Here is a 19470-nt window from a genome sequence, read left to right on the forward strand (position 1 = left end):
AAAATGATGACCCACTACTGCGCTACGCTAGTCTTATCCGTCCTCTCCATTCAGTGCCATTGCTTACCTCAGCATATTTCCCTCTGTAGTTGCCCAAGCTGCGCTCCATTCGGCGCAGTCGCTGCAGCAGCTGCTCCTTGCTGAGGCTGTCTGCATTTCCTGAAACCTCCTCAGTCTCACTTTCAATGTCAGAAGGTGGATCAAAGGTGGGACCAGCTGCATCCACATCCAGCCGATTCAGTGAATCTCTTGAGGATGTTCGTACCAGGGACTCTTTAGAAGAAGAGCGGAACAGGGACTCTTTTACCGGGCTTCGAAACAATGACTCCATAGAGGGAACTCGGAGCTGAAGACGTTGGGTGAAAGACTGAGCATCACTTGGCTGCAAAAACCCAAAGCAAGAAGTTACTTCTGCACTGTTTTTCGGCAGGCAAGACACTAAGGCTGAGGAAACAGAGACCTGAGTATGGCCAAGGAATCACTGTCACCCAACAGAGTGCCTTAGAGATGACACCAAAAAGCTACCATTCCTTTAGTAGTCACCTCCCTCTGTGGAAAAGCCAGGCATGCAACTACCAGGTGCGGGCAGTTTCAGAGAGCAACTAAATTCAATACACTGCAGCTTTCATTTACTCTCCTGGAACCGTGTATTTCTGTGCAAACCCATTAAGTAGTGAATACGTAACAAAAACAAATAGCTACATTTACTTTTTATCTCAAATTAAAATATTATATAAACGTGACTCACTTCTTGAAGTATTAAACAGAAGCTTGCATTTATCTCAAAGATACAAAGACCTCTTCCTATGACTGAGAAAATAAATAAATTGTAAAAGTCCTTGTACAACAGTTCTAACATATAATCTTGAAGAGTCTTTTTTTTTTATTATTTTTAATGGTTTTATGACTCTTACACAAAATGCAATTACTGATTTATGCAACACAAGTCTTTGTGTGGTTTTAAAACAGCAGAGCCTATGCTACGGAAATATACACTGCTGGTGCCACAGCAGTGACATTACAGTGCTACCAAATGATGTAGCCCGCACAAAGGCTGGAATGCACACAGTAGGAATTGCTGCTAATCCCACTCCAGGAACCCAGACCTGTTTCTGAATCGTATTAAAGAATGACATCCACCCTTATCACTAGTGACGACTTTTTTTAAGCCTATCAATTCTTTTCCTTCAGCTAGAAAGTAACTCTATCTTAATACCATCTTAGTAACGTGCCAAAGTACTTCTCATCCCTTCTCCAGCATGTAGATGCACATTGGGCACTTTGGCTAAATTAATACAAATGAAACATGGCAGTGAAAGACAAAACAAAAGCCCCATAAGTACCTGAGGGAATGCTGGCTCACTTCCATTGTTTTCAGTCGATCTGGGAACTGATTGCTTAGGTAAATTCTGCAGGAGGAAAAACAACTGTTAGAAGGAATAGGCTAATGACTAGATTTCATTATTCCTACAAGTAACACCCATGCTTTTTTCTTGTCTGTGTTTCTAGTACTTTCTTTTAAATGTTTATTACGATATGTTCATGCAAACAAGCTAGTTTGTTAAACTCAAAACAGACTGCTGCAATATAGAGAACTACAAAGCAGCTATGTGTGCGTAGATTAGTATGAGACATCTGCAAACGCCAACATTTCCAATTAAATTATTCATAATGATTATTTATGTAACATTTATGCAGAAATCAAAGGAACATCAGAAAAGGACAAAACAATAGTAGGGAAAAAAAATATTGAACTGGTGGCCAGTGGTGTTTACAGCTGATGTGAGGAACACCAAAATCGCATTATCCTCCTTTACTTAAGGAGGCATAGAAAGAGGGAAAAAAACACAAAAACTTGCTACCTGGATAAAAACACTGTTAACACTCTGTTTAAGACTCCAAGAAAGCACAGAAAGAATATTAGACTTTCAGAGAACACATCTTGTACAACACTCAACACATACATTTTTCTGTACTCCCAAATAAGGAGGGGGGGGGGGGGGGGGGCGCGAAATCTACAAAAAACAATAGATTTGTTTTCATTATGGATTTCAGACGTTTCTGTCCTTTGGCTGTTCTGCTGTTCCTATGCCCTGTGCTCAGATGCTTCCTAACCCGTACGAATTCAGACAGCTTCCTAGTGCTTAAGTCAGGTCAGACTGATGTAGTAGAACAAGCTAGAAACTCTCTTGGATATTATTTTTTTTTCCCCAAGAGAAGCACTGAAAAATATTGAAAAAGATATAAGGAATTACATTAAGAGCAATGTAACTTTCTAATCAAGATGCAACTTGAAATTTATATGCAGTCTGTAAAATCTAAGGTATACATCCAGATAAAATTATCAATTATCACCTGTATATCTGCTACATGATTACGCACATAACCTACAATCCGTGCAGATATGCATGTAAGCATAAGCATAAAAGAGGAATGTATTAGAAAAAAAAAAAGGGGCTTCAGTATGGTTTGATATGGACCAAACTCAATAAAGTATTAAAATAACACAGAAGATAGAAATCTAAACAGCTAAGGAAGCCTGAGAAATTAACCGTCACCCATACAGACTCAGACTAGATGAAATGAGCAATAACAAGCCATGTAAGAAGTCTGGCTCGAGCAAAATCTGCATTCAGTTCAATAGCACCACATTGTCATGGTGGATTTAGTTTTAGTGGATTAAGAGCTCTTACTGGTTTTTAAACTAAAGCACCACCACATTTTATTCTAGGCTGCATTACCTGTCTCTCATTTCCTAACTGGAAAGCTAACAGTAAGGGTAATTCAAATAAAAATCTACTTTCTGCTTTATAATTTATAATAAAGCATCTATTTTATTTCAGTAGTGATAGCCCAGGTCTGTTACTGGACAAACAAGAGAGAAAAGACATACTTTAGCAAGAATTACACACTAAATACATCTTTCAAAAATCAGGTATTCTGATTATCATCAGTAGAGTTAAAGGAAGCCACACAGGGTTCGTACATCTACTTTGCAAGGATAATTTAATAATATTTAAGTCATTTTAAAACACAAGAGTAATTAGGTTTATTAAATCTAATAGGGCATTTATAAACACAAAAAAATTTCATTTTCAACTGTTAAGATCCTTTAAAAAAATGCCATCTCTAAACTAAAACTAGTGCCACCTCTTTTAAAGTTTTCCTCTTCATCGCGCTGGTATTTTTGCTTTCAGCCTATGCAAACAGAAATAGAACCTATATTTAGGATTATATTTGTTGTCAGAATAAATCACAAGGACACACTGGTTATCTTTCATATAGAACCTGGACCCTCACACATACCTAGCTGCTGCAGTTCTAACTCCCTGTGCTCTAGGGCAAAGGGTCATTTTGCCATATCCAGAAAATGAAAGGTAAGCATGAATAGAGGTTGCTATATTTAAGTATAGATTCAAGAGGCTTTGAAGAGCTTAGAAGCCTTTCATAAGCCTCAAGAGTTGTTTTGGTGAAACTGGAAGCAAAGAGCGCAGGCATTTTGAGTCTTAAAACCTGTAGAGCAATGACAGGCTTTCTGGAGACCAACAGAAGTCTTTCTTCCAGTATTCTCCACAGCATAACACAACAACACTATCTATATCCAAAGACAGCTATGTCTACAATTATTAATAAAAAATTTGCTTTCTGTCATTATCATGGATAAACCAGAGCTCATTTTTAACTGAAACCCTTAGGGGATTCTAGTGATATCTGTACTTCCTTACATCCCAATTCCTGAAATGCAAACTAATTTATCTTACTATTTATTTCCCAAGGGTATAAATATTTTCATGTGTCTAAAAATTTAAAGCTTAAGTATCTGTATTTAAAAGCATTTTACTGTCCTTCCTCTCTTCCTCAAGTATTGCAAAATATTCCCCTCGTCCTGTCACTATTCATGGATCACACATCATGTGTACATACAGTTAAAATACCAGTCTGTTTTAGCAAAATTTATTTACATGTTTGTGTGCTGATGAAACATTCATTCTCCTGTATCTTTAGTTTACCCAGGGTTCCCAAGTGTTTATCTTTGGTTTTCTTCTATTTGTAATTAATTAGCACTCCTCTTCCTTAAAGACTTCTCATCACTATTTTCTCTTCTCGCACTGCCCCCCTCCCAAATTCTTACACTGAGAGCAATCCTTTTCAAAAGGTTCAGAGAATAAAATCAGTTTTATAGGTAAGATTATCAAATACTCTTTGGTAACACATTAACTATAACTCCCACATTATAATTACTTGCAGTGTACGCAGTTTTGTACATAAATATACAACATGGTGATTCCTGTCACTGAAGTATATACAGAGAATACAATGGCAACTTCAGAGCACTCACATAAACGTATTCTTTTCAAAACGCAACTGTACAAGGGATGTGCTGCAGTGTACTGAAAAACAGTCTATAATTGTTTGTGCTTAATTTTTATCTGCAGAACTTAAAGTAACTATTATTGGACCTTGAATGCAGTCAAAATACCTAGAAACTAAGAAAGAAAAAAATGCATAAAAATTTTAGTAACTACTCCAAAGCTAGAGATTTCAGTAGTATGAATGTCAATTTTGTCACTCATCAAAAAGCTCAATCTGGAGAGCACCATGTTTGGGCTAGTAACGAAGCTGTGCTCTGAGATAACAAGCAAAAAACCGTTTGGCACATACAAAGACTTTCCACAAATCACCTTTTCTAGCAGTTTCAGTCTTATTCTTTTTAGCTTGAAACACAACCACAGCACAACAGAGCGTATACCCTGTTATAGCTTTCAGTGTCTTTTCATTTTCAGCCTCTGCAAGAGCAGTAGGAAAGGACTCGCTAAATCAGAAAAGGAAAGTAAGGAATCATAAATCGAGGGTGATCTGTGACTCTACAATTTTAACACTATTTTGAATCACTATGCACTCAGGAATGCCATGGCTCTGAAGCATGTGAAAGAAGATATCCCAGTTCCGTGGCAACAATCAGAATCATATAGCTCTGTAACTGCATGTGTCAGAAATTAGAAGGCCGCTGCCCTTCTTGTGTCTGCTATTTTCTCTCCAGTCATCTTGTTCTCTTCCAACCAAGCTTCTCTATTTGCATAATTTGCATATTATGCAAACAACACTTACAGGCAAAGAACTATATATTTAAAATGAAATCTAACAATTTATAAAAAGAGATCATTTAGCCTCACAATAATACTACTCAGGTTACCAATTAGAAGTAGCTGAATTTCTGTATCTATGTATGATAATGATTTCTTACTGCCATCAACAGAAACTTACATTGAGCCTCCCACTGTAGGCAGAAAAACACATGTAATTTTTAGACACAGAAACAATCTCAGTATTTATCATATTTATTTATCTTGAAATACAAGCATACATAAAATGAAGAGGAAGACTTTCAATAGCATTATTGAATTCTAAACAACAAGTATGCAAATTGGTGCAACAATTACTTAAAAGTTGAGTAAAATATTGTTACCCATGTAACAGAAAATGTGTTAATTTTTGTGTTACAATAAATTCACATCATACAGCACACCAGCCAGGAGCTATCAGGTACTAACTCAGTGAAATTTAGTGCAGGGTTAGCAACAATGTAGTTAAGATGCCCTTGTGAGAACAAGCCACAAGCAACACTACGTTTGACTTCTAGTACAGGACTCTCCCGCCTCTCCTAAAGGCATCGCTAAGAGGGGTGGGAGGACTCACCACACCGTCACTCTGTGGCTTAGGTTGCTTGGCGGGATCCAAAGCAAAGATAGTATACTCAGAGAGAAAAGCAGGCTCTGCTATCATCCCGGCTAGAAGCTGTCATCCAATGCAGAAAGTATGAAAATAAATCAAATGGTAAGGCAAAGAATGTTGCAAAATTCTACTGTTTTTCCACACCATTAAAAACATCGTAAAAAGGTACAGCAGTTTATGAGACAACAGATGCCGATAGAGGTAGGACATGAACACAAATTATGCATTAGATCATTCAGTTCAAAACAGCCAAAATACAGTTCTGATTATGTAGAAGAAAGAGAAACATACAATTTTTAAAAAGTATCATAGCCAAGCCCAAAATAATGAAAGCGTTTCAGGTACTGACACTTTTTTTAAAAAAAAAAAAAAGTTCTGTAGGTGACTTGCCTTCTGATACCACTGAGCCCTCTTTGCTGTCAAAACTACATGTGAAAAACCCACTATTCTATCAGTTACAAACAACGTATGTTTCATGATTTTTTAATCTTCTCTTCTAATACTCTTATACATTAGAATCTTAGAATCCTAATCATATTGAATATATATATATATATTCCTCCAAAATTATTTGAAGTACTAGCAGACTACTACTTTATAAAAACTACACAAGTTGAATTTTTATCAAGTCAGTACAAGAGAAAGGATTTAGACTCACAGAAACGAAATATGTGAAGAGATTCTGGAAAACAAATTCAAATAGGATGCAGATGTGCAAGGTAATGCAATTTAATGCTGTTAGGATGCTGTGACAGGTTTCAAAAATATTCCTCTTTCATGATTGTACTTACAGGAGTTCAAAGCTCAACTTTCTTACAACCTGAGATTTCAAAATGTGTTTTTTTTTCATTCACATTATTTCAGAAAATTTTATTTTACTTCCAGTTACTAAACAATGTTTTAGGTATAAATTCTACCGCAAATTAAGGAGAATTTGATGCAAGGTACTAAGGAAAGAGATGGTCCCACATCTCTGGCTCCTAGCTTTCTTGCCCCAGGCCCGGGCCCTCCTGCTCTGTGCATCCATGTGCTGAGCTTGGTCACGCTTTTTAGCAGCCCCTCTCCCATCCTTTCCGAATATTAACTTCTCTATCCGATTAATAAGCTGACACATAGTCACATCAACAGAAACTGGACAGGCAGAGAGGTGCCGCTGATGGAGGGTGGGACTGCTTCTTGCAGCATTAAGCGGTCATCTGATAAGGAAGAGAGCAATGTCAAACTCCAGCCACATTCTGCTGAGGATAGGAATTACACTAACACTTTCCACAAAGGTAAGCTCTGCTAAAGCTCCTGCTAAAAAAATGTTGACAAGAAAAGCGCTACTAAATCCAGAAAATATTTATAAGTGGTAATTGTTGCAGAAGCTCATAGCCCTGACCATGTCATGCATTTTGAACATATACTTCTGAAAGAATATATGCCAGAAAAAAAAAAAAGGCAAATATTATGAATAGAGAAGTGTATAACCACACAGCAGCAGTGCTACAAGCAAGCCTGATGGCCTCATGAATCAGAAGTACGTAAATTCTCAACAAGAAATAAAACATTGATGAAATGTTTAAGACAAAGAATGCTTTATATGTTTAGACAACACCAGGTAGGGTGATGAAACATCATTCTGAAAGCACCTGTAAATAGATTATGGCAAGCACTACTAACCAAAAGATTATGAACATTTTTAAAATGGAACTTACATTATCTTCAGCTTAGATTACTCACTTTCAAAACATGACTGCCGAGGACTTAAAAGAATCCAGATGGTTCTAATTACCATTTCCTAGCAATGGCAGGCTAATGCTTGCTTCTCAAAATATTAGGCCATGCAATTTCACCACAGCATTATTTTGCTTAAACCAAATTCCTTGCATTACCCAAACAACTTGCATTAAAAAAAAAAAAAATAATCTTATTTCACCTCTAAGAAATTCGTCTTCATCTGAAATAAAAAATGTGGACAGTCATCTGTGAATGGTTGTTTTTAGTCATGACCTCAAGTCCATGTCTGTATAAGCATAATCAGGTTCTAGCAGGAGGCCAGAACAGTACCAAGTCTCACAAAAAAAAAAAAAAAGCCTAATTAAAAAAAAAAAGCCAAACAAAATCAAACAAGAAAATAAAAACAACTCCCCATGCCCAATCATATGGGGAAGACAACAAAGAGGCTTAAACAATGGAAAGAGTTGATTTTAAAAATTCATTCCAGCTACTTGGTAGACAATTGACAGGGACTGCATGCAACTCTTCCTTAGTAAGATCAGCATTTCCAAGGTACCAGCATCTGCATAGCCTAAACCACCCCAACGCATATTACTAATTGTTACACTGTTAACAATTCATATAAGCTTTCTTATTTCTTATGCCTACTACTTAAGTTTGCAGACATACAACTCCCGGGTCTCTATCACAACTAACAGTTTACACAAATGATAGAAAGCAATTAACAATACTGCTGAGTTTTACAGATGATGATCAGAAGCCTGAAGCAAGAACATCACTACATTACCATGCTGTTGCTTGAGCCTACTGCCAAGAAGAAAAGGCTAGCACAAAAGGGAAGGAACAAACCCTACAAATAAAGTCAGGTAGAAGACAACAATATTGTCTGAGGCAGAACAGTAATCCGTATTCTGAGGCAGAACAGAAAACCATATGAAAACGAGATTGCAAGATACTTCATTCCCAGTAACCAACAGATGAGCTTCACACTTCAAATGGCTACAAAAGACAATCACAGTGCAAGAATGATATTTACTGGTTTAAGTAACCCCTTTAAAGCTGGCTCTATCTTCTCATTAATGAACTCATCCTCTGTTCTCAGATGTTCAGTGCTCAACACTGAAAATGTTTAAGTAATTGCTCAGACTTTTTTATACACCAGCAACTCATTACCTGGTATGTTTATATAGTTATATTATAGGCTGTTGGAGAACTCTTATAATTACACTACCTAATACATCCCAAAGTATACATCTATTTTTATTAGCACTTTTTCATTTTTAATTAACAGTTCCACATGGCGTTAGCATTAGCTGTCTAACTTTTTTTTTTTTGTATTAGTCACTAAAAATGATTCACCCATACCCAGAAAAAAAAAAAATACAGTCTGCCAAAGCTAAACAGCTGTAAATATTGCCACAATGGGCTCTTGTACTTCAGAATTGGGCCACTCCTAATTACCTTAGTGACTTCAGAAACATCAAACTTTATCTACTGCCATGCTGTCTAACATATCGTTAGCACTATATCAGTCTAACACCAGTTGATGTAATCAATAAAACTAGACAAGTGGAGAATCCAATCGGTCTGACGCATGCTGGGAACAGATAGAATTTGCAAAGATGTAAGTAATGCTTTAACTAGTCTTCTCTAATCCTCTGAATGCCATCACATCGCCCTTGAAGCTTTTTAGAGAAATCCTACTAAAATCTTACAATGTTCTATGCTTTAAGCATGCTCCAGGGTAAATGAACTCGCTATTCTATACTGACTTTTAACTCTGGTACCAAATTAAGTGCGTGATAACGCTGATCTTTTGTCAGAATACAGAACTTCTGCTTTATCTTACTGACCAACAATAAACATTTCTACCTTTCAGAGAATGTTACAAATGAGGTAAATTAAGTAACGTACCAAGAGACCAGATGATGCTACACTTACATAACAATACACAGTACCTGAAGAAGTTAATATTTCTTTAGAATTTCAGAAATACAGTCTCTCTAGCCCTGAAGTCTGACCTTGGTTAAGCTGTCTCATTTGTTCTTTGAAGACAGTCTGAATCCCAGAATCAATCATGTTTATAGTTTTTGCTATTCCTCCTCTCTCTGAAGAATTACCATGCTCAAATCTTCTTTTGTTCTGATGACTCCAATGAATGGGATACATAAACTAAAGCAGATATGACCCTACATCAAAGATCTTTCTTAGTAGGCTGTGAAACAAAACACAGAATTTAATGGGGATTATAATGCAACCCAAATCTTACTGGTCATTGAAGATGGGAGTAGTTGAATAAATGCATGTCACATCTACATAACACTTCCTTGACTGTCAAAAGCAGTCATTGTTCCCTTTCAAAAAAAGGAAGAGTTACTGACGAATATGCTGCTATGCAAACTTGCAGATTCATACATCTTGTTAGTCAAGTACATCATGGTGTATGTGCATTTCCAGTATATTAATGCTTACAAGCTTCCCTAATTCTATGTGTACAGTTTTCCATGTATACGCGCACAGTAAAACACAGGAAAAGGGACTATACTACAAGCTTGACTAAAAGACAAGCCAGCAGCTTCCTCATCCTGCTTAAGGAGCCACAGATGTCAGCTATCAGGTGTAACTAACAAAAGTCATTCCCCAGCAGTACAAAAAAAAAAAAAGGAAAAAAGTTTACCTGCCCAATATGGAAATAGCCAGATAAGTTGTGAATAATTCAGTGATTTGCTGATCTTACACAAATGTTTATTTTATAGGTTTGTGCAATTCATAACAATAGTTCTACGCCACATTCTTCCTGTGTTCACGGAATTAAAATACTGGAGAAAGAACTCAAAGTTCAAGAGTTCTCTCTACAGTTAAAAAAGTCTCAATCTCCAAGTTCAGAACCGTATTTTCAGGAAGAGGTGATACAGAAATTAAACAGCCCTTTCCTAGTTTGCTTTTATTTTCATGAGCAATCCAAACAAATCTGTGCATGCATCAAGAGCTATAAAAAAAACAAGCTTCAGATAAGAACTAGATTATACAGCCTCTAAAATTCAGTTTTAAAGTTGCATGTAACAAAGAGACAGATCCAAATCACACTAGTCCTGCATGGCAGTATTTATTTGGTAGTACTTCAAACTGAATGAATAAATGAAAGATGCAGCACTAACAAAGGTAACAAACAAAAACTATTTCCAGTTTTGCCTTGCTTTATTATTAGCCTATGGTAGAAAAATGTTTCACTTTACTTTAAAACAGTCAACATAAATAAGACTGAGAAGACCACTGCTACTTTACCTTTAGCTCTAAAGGAAGCTAAATATACAGTGCTCTGCTCTTACTTCCACAACACTCCTGAGGATGTGACTGATATTTGGACCTGGATAACTGACAAGTTCTACACAGCAAGCCATCAGCTGTTCACTCACACTTGGTGGCTCCAAACTACCTTTGTTATCTTTACCAGGCAGGCATGACATGCAGTCATACTTGTACTACATAGGTAATAGGCTGCTCCGAAAGTAATGACTCCCATTTATATCCATGGAAACTACAACAGACACAAAGAGCACAATAACACCATTTGATTGACAGAGCAAACTAAAAAGCTGCATGGCTGTGTAGAATGTGGCTTGTCTTTCAAGTTGCTGTTGCCACTACCAAAACACACCACCCACTGCTACACTGTGCTCACATGCACTGGTTGGTGTCCATAACCGTTCAGCAAGTGTCAATGAATATCAATAGGTGCCATTTTTTCTGCATGGAGGAATTCAACAACACACCTTTGCTCCAGATGCACTTCCAAGTCAGACACCATTCTGTCAGACTGCCCCTCTGCTGCCATCTGTCACGCGGCAACAAAATGTAATGGAATATTGGTGGGAAGGTTTAACCTCTACCACCATATCACCAACACTCATGTCTGACATAGTGGGCCGAAATAATAAAATAGGAGGCAATACTTTCGGAGCAGCCCTTGTACATAACAGACAGAAAATTCTGAACTTCCTGGAAAGATGAGTGTGACTGATGCATCTGTCCTCAAATTCTGTTCAAGAATCAACGCAGTTACATATTGAAATTTGAAAATGAAACCCTATTCTTCCCTGGAAAAGACTGGAAGTAGCTGGAATTCAGGTTTAATCATGCAGATCTGTTTTGAATAACACCAAGTCCAACTCAGAAAGCCCGTAATGGACAACTTCTTTGAAGAAGTTCTAGGTAAGTATTAATATATGCTTTTATCTCACATTCAGGCCATATTTTGCAGCCTACTTGCAAGAAGAGACTTCTGCTTTTTCCTTATACAGAAAACAAAATGAGCTTCTCTCTATCCTCTGTGGAGAGTCATAGCTTCATTAAAATAGAAGCTGAAGACAAAAGAAGGTAGGAATAAAAGAAACTTACGCTAGTGTTCCATAAAAGAAGAGCACAAGTTTTTAAAATCTGAAGGAACTCTCAATTAAAAAAAAAAAAAAAGGAAATTTATCACTGAAGAATATCAAGAAAGAATGCTTGTCTGCAGGTTTTATTGTAATTCTATGATCACGTTCATATTGTCAATTACAATTTTAATTCACTCTGATTTTTTCAAATTCTAAAAATATTGAGTTTACAAGGTTTTAACATGCAATACCTGTAGTCTTGATATTGTAGCACCAGAAGTCTGAAAACATGCATCTATTAAAGTATCTATTAATCTATACATATGTCAACGGTTTACGGGCGTTAGGCCTGATTCCGTGACAAAGGGGAGGGGGGACCCAAGGGCCCACGTCCCGGGAAAAGGGGAAAGGGGAAAAGGGTAGGGAGATGGCCCTGAGAGCAAAGAACAGCGGCAACAATCTGAGGAGAAACAAACTAATTTACTAAATAAAATATCGGAATGCAAAACAACATACTATAATACAATATAATTACAATTTAAGCTGATAAATCCAACACAGAGAGAGAGAATGTCCCAAAATCAAGGTAGGCCTTACTCTACTACTGACGATAAGACGGCTGGAGAGCGAGGTGCTGCCAAGACGAGAGACGGCGGAAAAAGGGACAAGGTCTCGTGATCTGCAAGTTTTTATACTGCGAGCTTCTATCTTTTCCCTCCGGCTGGAAAATGGTAACAGAGGAGCAAAGTACCGTGGGGACTGTAGTAGTCCTTCTCTTCTGAGAACTAGGTATGTCCACTACATGATGTTATGATGTGGAATACCAATAACCGAAAATCACAAAACCATGACAACATACTAAAATATAATAGACCGGTGAGAGATGAGAAAATACACACCAGAACTCCGAAACACTGCAGACTTTTATTTGTTTAAGCCTTCTATAACAAGTTGGTTAGTAACTATTCACGTTCTACAGAAACATTTCATCATCCTTCAGAGCCAAACATTTTCAGTGAACTAAATGTTGTCTAGCCTTAGTTCTTTGTAACATAATTGACTAGATGTAATAATATATGTATAATCAAACAAGAACACTGTTTAAAATGCGCTTCTCCTACCATACAATTAGTATGCATATTTTCAGAGATGGTCTGTAGTATCTGCCTCTATTTTTAAGCTTGATAAATACTGCCACTGAATCGAATTTTAGGGAAGTTCAACAGATACACCTGAAAGACTTTCTCCTTTTAACCAGTCTTAGTATTTATGAGGGATATTTGGAGAAAGAAGCTTTCACGTCATTTAAAAGCAGATTTTCATTCCCTTAGCATCCTCTCTGCCTTCAGAATTTTAATTACAGAATGTGTTTCATAAGTAAAATTCTCATAACAATTCCCTATGCCAAGGGATAACTGTAAATCTGGGGTCACTTTAGTACTCTGTTTCCATTCTTAATCTTATTTCTCCCTCCCTCTCTCTCTCTCTGATCACTCCAAGTGTAATCACTGTATTTAGAGCATGATAATGTTCTTCCAGCAAAACCTGGCATGTCCTGTGGGGGATTCTTTGCTTCTTCTGTTTGTTTTGAAGAGTAAACTAGAAAAAGCGAATTGGGGCATCATAAAATCAAATGAAACACTAGAAGGCAAAACTGGCAGAAATGAAGAACAGTGCAGGAAGCATTGAGATAGATAGATAGATACAGGTAATGTCAGAAGAGCTCAACATATTTGAAAATGTTTCTATTTCTTAAAATACTATGTTATCACAATGGCAAAGAGATAAGGCTCGTTTTTTTGTAAAATATTTTTTATTATTTCAACTAAAGAAGAAAAGCTTTTAAGAACATGAACCTTCTTCAGATACAGAAAAAAGTAGCCATTCTCAAAACTAAATACAAGTTAAAGAAAACTACTCTGAGTTTGACTCAATGAGTAAGTTGTACTATTTGAGTGGACAAAAAGTTGGTACTTGTATAATAAGAGGGATGAGGAGCGTAACCACTTATTTTTTTCCCTTATTATTTGCCACTGAAAACAGAGGAAAATTTTGTGTTGGCAGTGCCTAGTCAATGACAGACAAAACCCAGTGAATCAGTCACACCGACAAATGTCACTGTGTCTCACAGCTTTACTAAGCATATCCCACTAAGCTTTTGCTGCTTAAAAGTGTCTGACCACCCTTGCCAAATCGTTCCTTTAACCTTTACCACACTCTAGTAGTTGTCTTGAGGCACTTAAAACAAAAACAAACAAAACCAGCAAAGGACTTTGCTAAAATGCTTAATAATTTATCATGGGTTACACTGCTTGCTGACACTATGGAACACCAGTTAAGAGAAAGCCTCTCCCAGTGACAAATGAAAGTCATTCTATATATGCAACAGCACAGAAAAAAGACGTTTATTAAAAAACTTAATATTGCTGTGCTAAAGCACAAACCAAAACCGCTAGATAGCCTTCACCTTGCTTCTGCTACCACTGCAGAAAATAAACTGTCAAGCTGCAATTACTGGTAGTGTTTTCAACAGTCTAAGACAAATTTCAGGATAACTGGTTACCTCCTGAAGAAAATGTGTTAAAAATTTAAGTAGATGGGCCCACTGTGGGAAAGTGTATCTTTTTTCTCTTTTCCCCAGTCAAATCCAGAAAATTTTGTTTTATAGCTAGGAGCTTAAGATCTCCTCTGACAAATTTCACAGAATCACCAGCATTCCCTGCTTTACTGCACAAATCTATTTTCACATTCTCTAAATCAGGTCTTACTTTATTCATTTTTAATCCTGCCATTTATTAAAAAAAAAAACAAAAAAAAAAAACCACAGTGCTCAATCTGAACAAGGATGAGTGCAGATTATCTCTAGTTTGCTTATGCATGTCATTGCAAATTTAATCATATTTTATACCTGATAATTTAGGCTGGTGTTTTCTTGTTTATGTTTTTTTTTAAATTTGATAATTATTACTAGTATGGTTAGAAACATTCATAAGGGCTCACTTTAATACTTTAGACCACTCTGCCTAATTTACCCCTACAGGTAACAGAACTCCCCCAATTTTTCAAACAAAAGGGACAGAAAAAATAAAAGTTAATCTCTGAATGTAACTTCTGTCATAGTAGCTTACTGAGTTTAGCTCAGGGTAAGATTTTTAAAACTTGGAGAAGGATTTTAAAAGTTTCTTAATCTGGGAGTTAACCATTACAGCTTAAAAGTCCATTTCACTAGCAGTCAACACCATAAAATTTAACCTATAAATTAAGACCGTTCTTGTTTATAAATGCACAGGAAATAGACTGAGAAACAAAAAACATGTTAATCAATACAAAGCTTTTTTTTTTTTTTTTTTAAAGGTAATATTAAAGCTAAAAAAAAAATACAGAAAATCAGTTCTCAACTGACCTCTTTGTCTGGTGTTACAGTGCTTTCATCATTCTGCTCTACCAATGAAGACGATCTGCTTCTTTTGTCAGTTGGTGGAGGAGACTTGGGGGGGACCTATACAGAGATCACATATATCAATAACTAATAACATTACCAATTCAGAACTAATTATTCCATGCTTAACTTATTTTAACAATTACTAGCCATAACATGTCAGTAAAGCCCTATGCACATCTTCCTTCTAAAGAAACCAAAATCAGCTTTCTATACTGTGACAATTGTACCTCAATACAAAGTCTCAATAGCAGAAAATGTCATGAAACATGCAACAAAATACTTATTTTGATTACTAGTGACCATGGTGCTCTTGATCCAGACTTGAAACTCAAGCTTCATAATACAGTAAGTGTATATTAACATTTGTTTAAAGTATTAATAATTGTTAATGGCTCAAAACTTTTGCACACTGACAGGGGTTTGATCATTTACATAAGGAGTATCACCTGAGTCCTTTAAGAAATTAATAAAAAAACTGACAGAAGAAAAAATTTTTAAAAAACGGCTCAAAATAAAATAGAATCTAAGCAAAAGAAAAGGGCAGCAGCAGAACATGACACATTTTCTAGTGTCAACACAGATTTGTTCCTGTCAGCACTGAACATCCATTCAAAGACATTTCACAACTCCACACCGAGTGAGGTTGCAACAAGCCAAGCCAACCCAACCCAAGGGTAGCTTGCCAGCCTCATGCTTCAACGTTCACTTGGAGAACTTCAATATTAAAGTAAGGAACATTAAAATATCACCAAGTTTTACATACGAAGCAACTAATGAGTGAGAATGCAACAATGTAACCAGAACTAACAAACAGTGTCATGAAGAAAAAAGCCTCAAATCTTTTCGAACTTTGTTGTAGCACATAAATTCTTCCTTATAACTATTTGCCAGGACAGCTCCACATCTTGCTCCAGAGGAATCCACAGTTGGAACAACAACAGCAACCTATTCTTGCCAGTAGCCTGCTTTCCTCTTCCTCCCACTATCTTGCTTAAAGTGAGTTATATGAAGAAGACATCCTCTAGCCCTCACCACACAGAGTGAAAAAGGTTTCCAAATGTTCATCAGCACTTAGCAGCTGTTTCAAAGCAGTACGAAGGCCCCTCTTTACTCTGCCCTGGGTGGCTCTGCATTTGTTACTGCTGTGTGCACTCAGCCCTCCGGACAATTTTGGGCGATTTCAGAGGCACTACACAGGGCAGCAGGAGCGACTGTTGATGCTATGCAACGAACAGCACAATTCTGGAACTGAAGTTTGGAAGATCTAACAGATGCCTGCAACTGCAAAAGCAGTTTTTTCTCCCTGTCAGCAGTCAGAAGCTGACGTGTCCTCCATCAGAGAGATTTTCAGATACAGGGAGCTAATATTCATTAGCTAACCACTCACATGGAAGGGGAAGGCCTACAAAGACCTGGTGAGAAAAAGCACTCAGATGAATGTTAGGATGGGAGAAACGGTACCTGCAGGTTTAATGAGTGTTAGGGTGGTAAATACAGCCTCAGACACCACATCCAGAGCACAGCTGACAAATTCTGTGTCCCTGGGAGGGGATGGCAAGTGAGGCCTCCCTGTGTCAGGGTACATGAACAAAAAGAACAAAAATGAATGCAGATACAAGTCCCATAGAACAAAAAATGTTGAATGTTTGGAAAACTTGGGTTGAAAGTGTTTCACTAGGAGGTAGCCCATAGTCTCTGGATGACAGAGCACACGGTAAACTGAACACAGTTTATTTATGTATCCACTAAGAGCAAGGTAACAGAGGAACTTCATTCCCACACCCTTGCAGGGCTCCACTACATTCTACATGCCTCACTACCTTCACCCTCCTTCCTCAGTTACAGCATTTATTTTGAAATGGGGCACAAGGAGCTAACAGATCAGGCTATTTCACTTTTAGGAACAAATTTAATGCCCATTTCCTGCTAGTAGTACCAGAGATGAATCGAAAAATAAGTAACATTGCAAGAAAACTATTTCACACACAAACAAATATCTGTTCTTGTTCTGCCTGCTCCTCCGAGTTACACAGTCCGCCCATAGCAGCGCAGACTAGGTGAAAGTATCTTATATTGGGTTTCATAAGACTTATCAGTGCTAACATTTGTCAATGTTAAACTTAAACAGCTAAGTAAAGACTACAATATATTGAACTGTTGAGTGTGGATGTGAGAAAAAAAAATAAATGCAACCACATTCACTTGGGCCCAAATTTATCCACAATGTTGATTTCTAGTAAGTACACATATAGTGAGTGTCCTACTAACTGGGTGACAATATTGTGTACAGAGTACTGCAATCTGGCTGTTTATAAGTGAGTTTTGCAGCTCTCCTTCCACTGTACTTGAAAGTTCAGCACATATGCCAACTAAGAGCACTATTCTGAACTATGACAAAAATGTACTTTTTCAACTCTCTAGAGACTCAAATAGATAGGAAAGGTTTTAAAATTAATCTTGACAAGCTACAAAGAGCTTTGCAGACAATCCATCTCCAGAAGTACTGCCCCTCCTTGACAAATAAGCAATTAAAAAAAGTATTAAGTAGCTGTATGTCAGCAGGGTCAAAACCAGGAGACCACATAACACCAGATCACGCATGCATCATGTTACACCCAGGCCAGACACAGGCAGCTGATGGCTGATCTGTCAGAAGACTGCAGTTACTGCCTGCAACCTGCCATTCTACGATGCTGAATTTACATCACTTTTACTTTGTTAGATTGTGAGATTTAAAGAACACCTAACCCAGCAAAAACCCAAAGAGGCACGGGCTGCCAGTATCTGTCTCAGCACAAAGTTTGAGAAAGTAAAGTTAACTTGTCAAGGTCTTTCTACCCAAATCTGAACTGGCAGAGAGAAGATTTCTGCTTCAGCACATTCATGAAATCATCACAACATTTCTGGCCACGGCCACTACCAAAGAGACTGTGCACACAGCAAATTGAACTTGCAGTACTTCATTATGAAACAGTTTCTAGAAACCAACACTAATCATACACTTCTACCAAGGCACAGGTAAGGGAAAGAAAAAAAACCTAAATTATTACTAAAATAAATGAAAAGCTAAGAGCAAAGTTTTTCTCAGCTTTTCCACCTTTGAAAAACACCAATGGGGCTAAGGCGAGCAAACGAGGGAAGGGCCTCCAAACGAGGGAAGCAGAAGAGACTCGGGAATGAGAAGGGCAGACATTAGGATGACAAGTGATATCACTGCCGGGTTACGATTCCAGTGCATACGAAAGCGCACACCCCCTGCACCCCACCATCTCACTCAGCGTGACGTCCAAGATCGAGACCTTTAGCCCACCCCTCAGTCAGTCTCCGCAGGGCTGGCCGCAGGCGCAGAGCCCCGGGGCCCTCCCGCCTCCACCCGGCGGCCCCGAGGCGGCCCCAGAGGTGCCGCCGGAGCGCCCCGTGCTGAGGGAGCCGCGCGGAGTCGCTCCCCCGCCGGCCCCCAGAAGCCTCCGGGCCGCTCCCGCTGCGCGGCGGGTCAGGCCCCGAGCCCCACCCGCGGTTGCCAAGCCCCCCCAAGGCCGCGCCGCCCGCCGGGCCCCTCAGGTACCTGCGGTTGGAGGGGGGCGGCCCGGCCCCCCGCGCCGCGCGGCGGCGCCTGCTCCTCACTGATCTTCTGCTTCAGCTTCTTGAACATGGCGGCGGGTCCGGCGGCGAGGGGAGCGCGCTGCCTCCCTCGTCGTCGCCGTCGCCGTCGCCGTCCTCGTCCTTGTCTCTTGCTCCCTGCGGTGAGATGGCGATGGGACACGCTCCCTACCTTGCTTGGCCGCCTCTGCCACCTCCCCCTTCCCTGGTCCCCCTTCCCTCAGCAGGTGAGCGCGCTACTGCGCCTGTGCGGCCAACGTGGAGCCGAGGGCTCGGGGCGGTACGGGGCGCAGTGAGGCACAAACTTCCCCCGGGAATTCGCTGCCCTTCGTTCAGGCCCGGCCCGGCCCGGCCCGGCCCGACACGACACGGCAGCAAGGGTGGTTGAGGGCCCGCCCGAGGCCCCTGGGGGCGGGCCTGGGAAGGGAGAGCGGTGACGGTAGTTGGGAGGGTGGGTGAATGGGCAGCGGTAAATGCGCGGTGTGGCGAGTTAGGGCCGAGATCTGAGTGGGAATTGGTTAAAGGATCTTCATCGGAGGGCGTAGAACAGGCTCCCCAGGGCAGTGGTCGCGGCCCCAGGCTGCTTGAGTTCAAGGAGCG

At 39.0% G+C, this 19470-nt stretch overlaps 1 protein-coding gene across 2 annotated transcripts in view; it reads right to left on the bottom strand.

Annotated features, from left to right (window-relative positions):
* GOLGA4 (golgin A4) overlaps positions 1 to 18965 on the bottom strand; it is a 62302-nt gene extending 43337 nt beyond the window's left edge. For both annotated transcript variants that reach the window (XM_021385843.1, XM_021385842.1), the window contains exons 1-4: positions 18836 to 18965; positions 15232 to 15327; positions 1344 to 1409; positions 68 to 382 (exon numbers count right to left, since the gene is read on the bottom strand). In XM_021385843.1, coding sequence (XP_021241518.1) covers positions 68 to 382; positions 1344 to 1409; positions 15232 to 15327; positions 18836 to 18922 — 564 coding nt within the window. In that variant the 5' untranslated portion in view covers positions 18923 to 18965. The remainder of the gene's footprint in view (positions 1 to 67; positions 383 to 1343; positions 1410 to 15231; positions 15328 to 18835) is intronic.

This window comes from Numida meleagris, chromosome 2 (assembly GCF_002078875.1).
Source record: "Numida meleagris isolate 19003 breed g44 Domestic line chromosome 2, NumMel1.0, whole genome shotgun sequence".
In the NCBI taxonomy this organism is placed as follows: Eukaryota; Metazoa; Chordata; class Aves; order Galliformes; family Numididae; genus Numida; species Numida meleagris.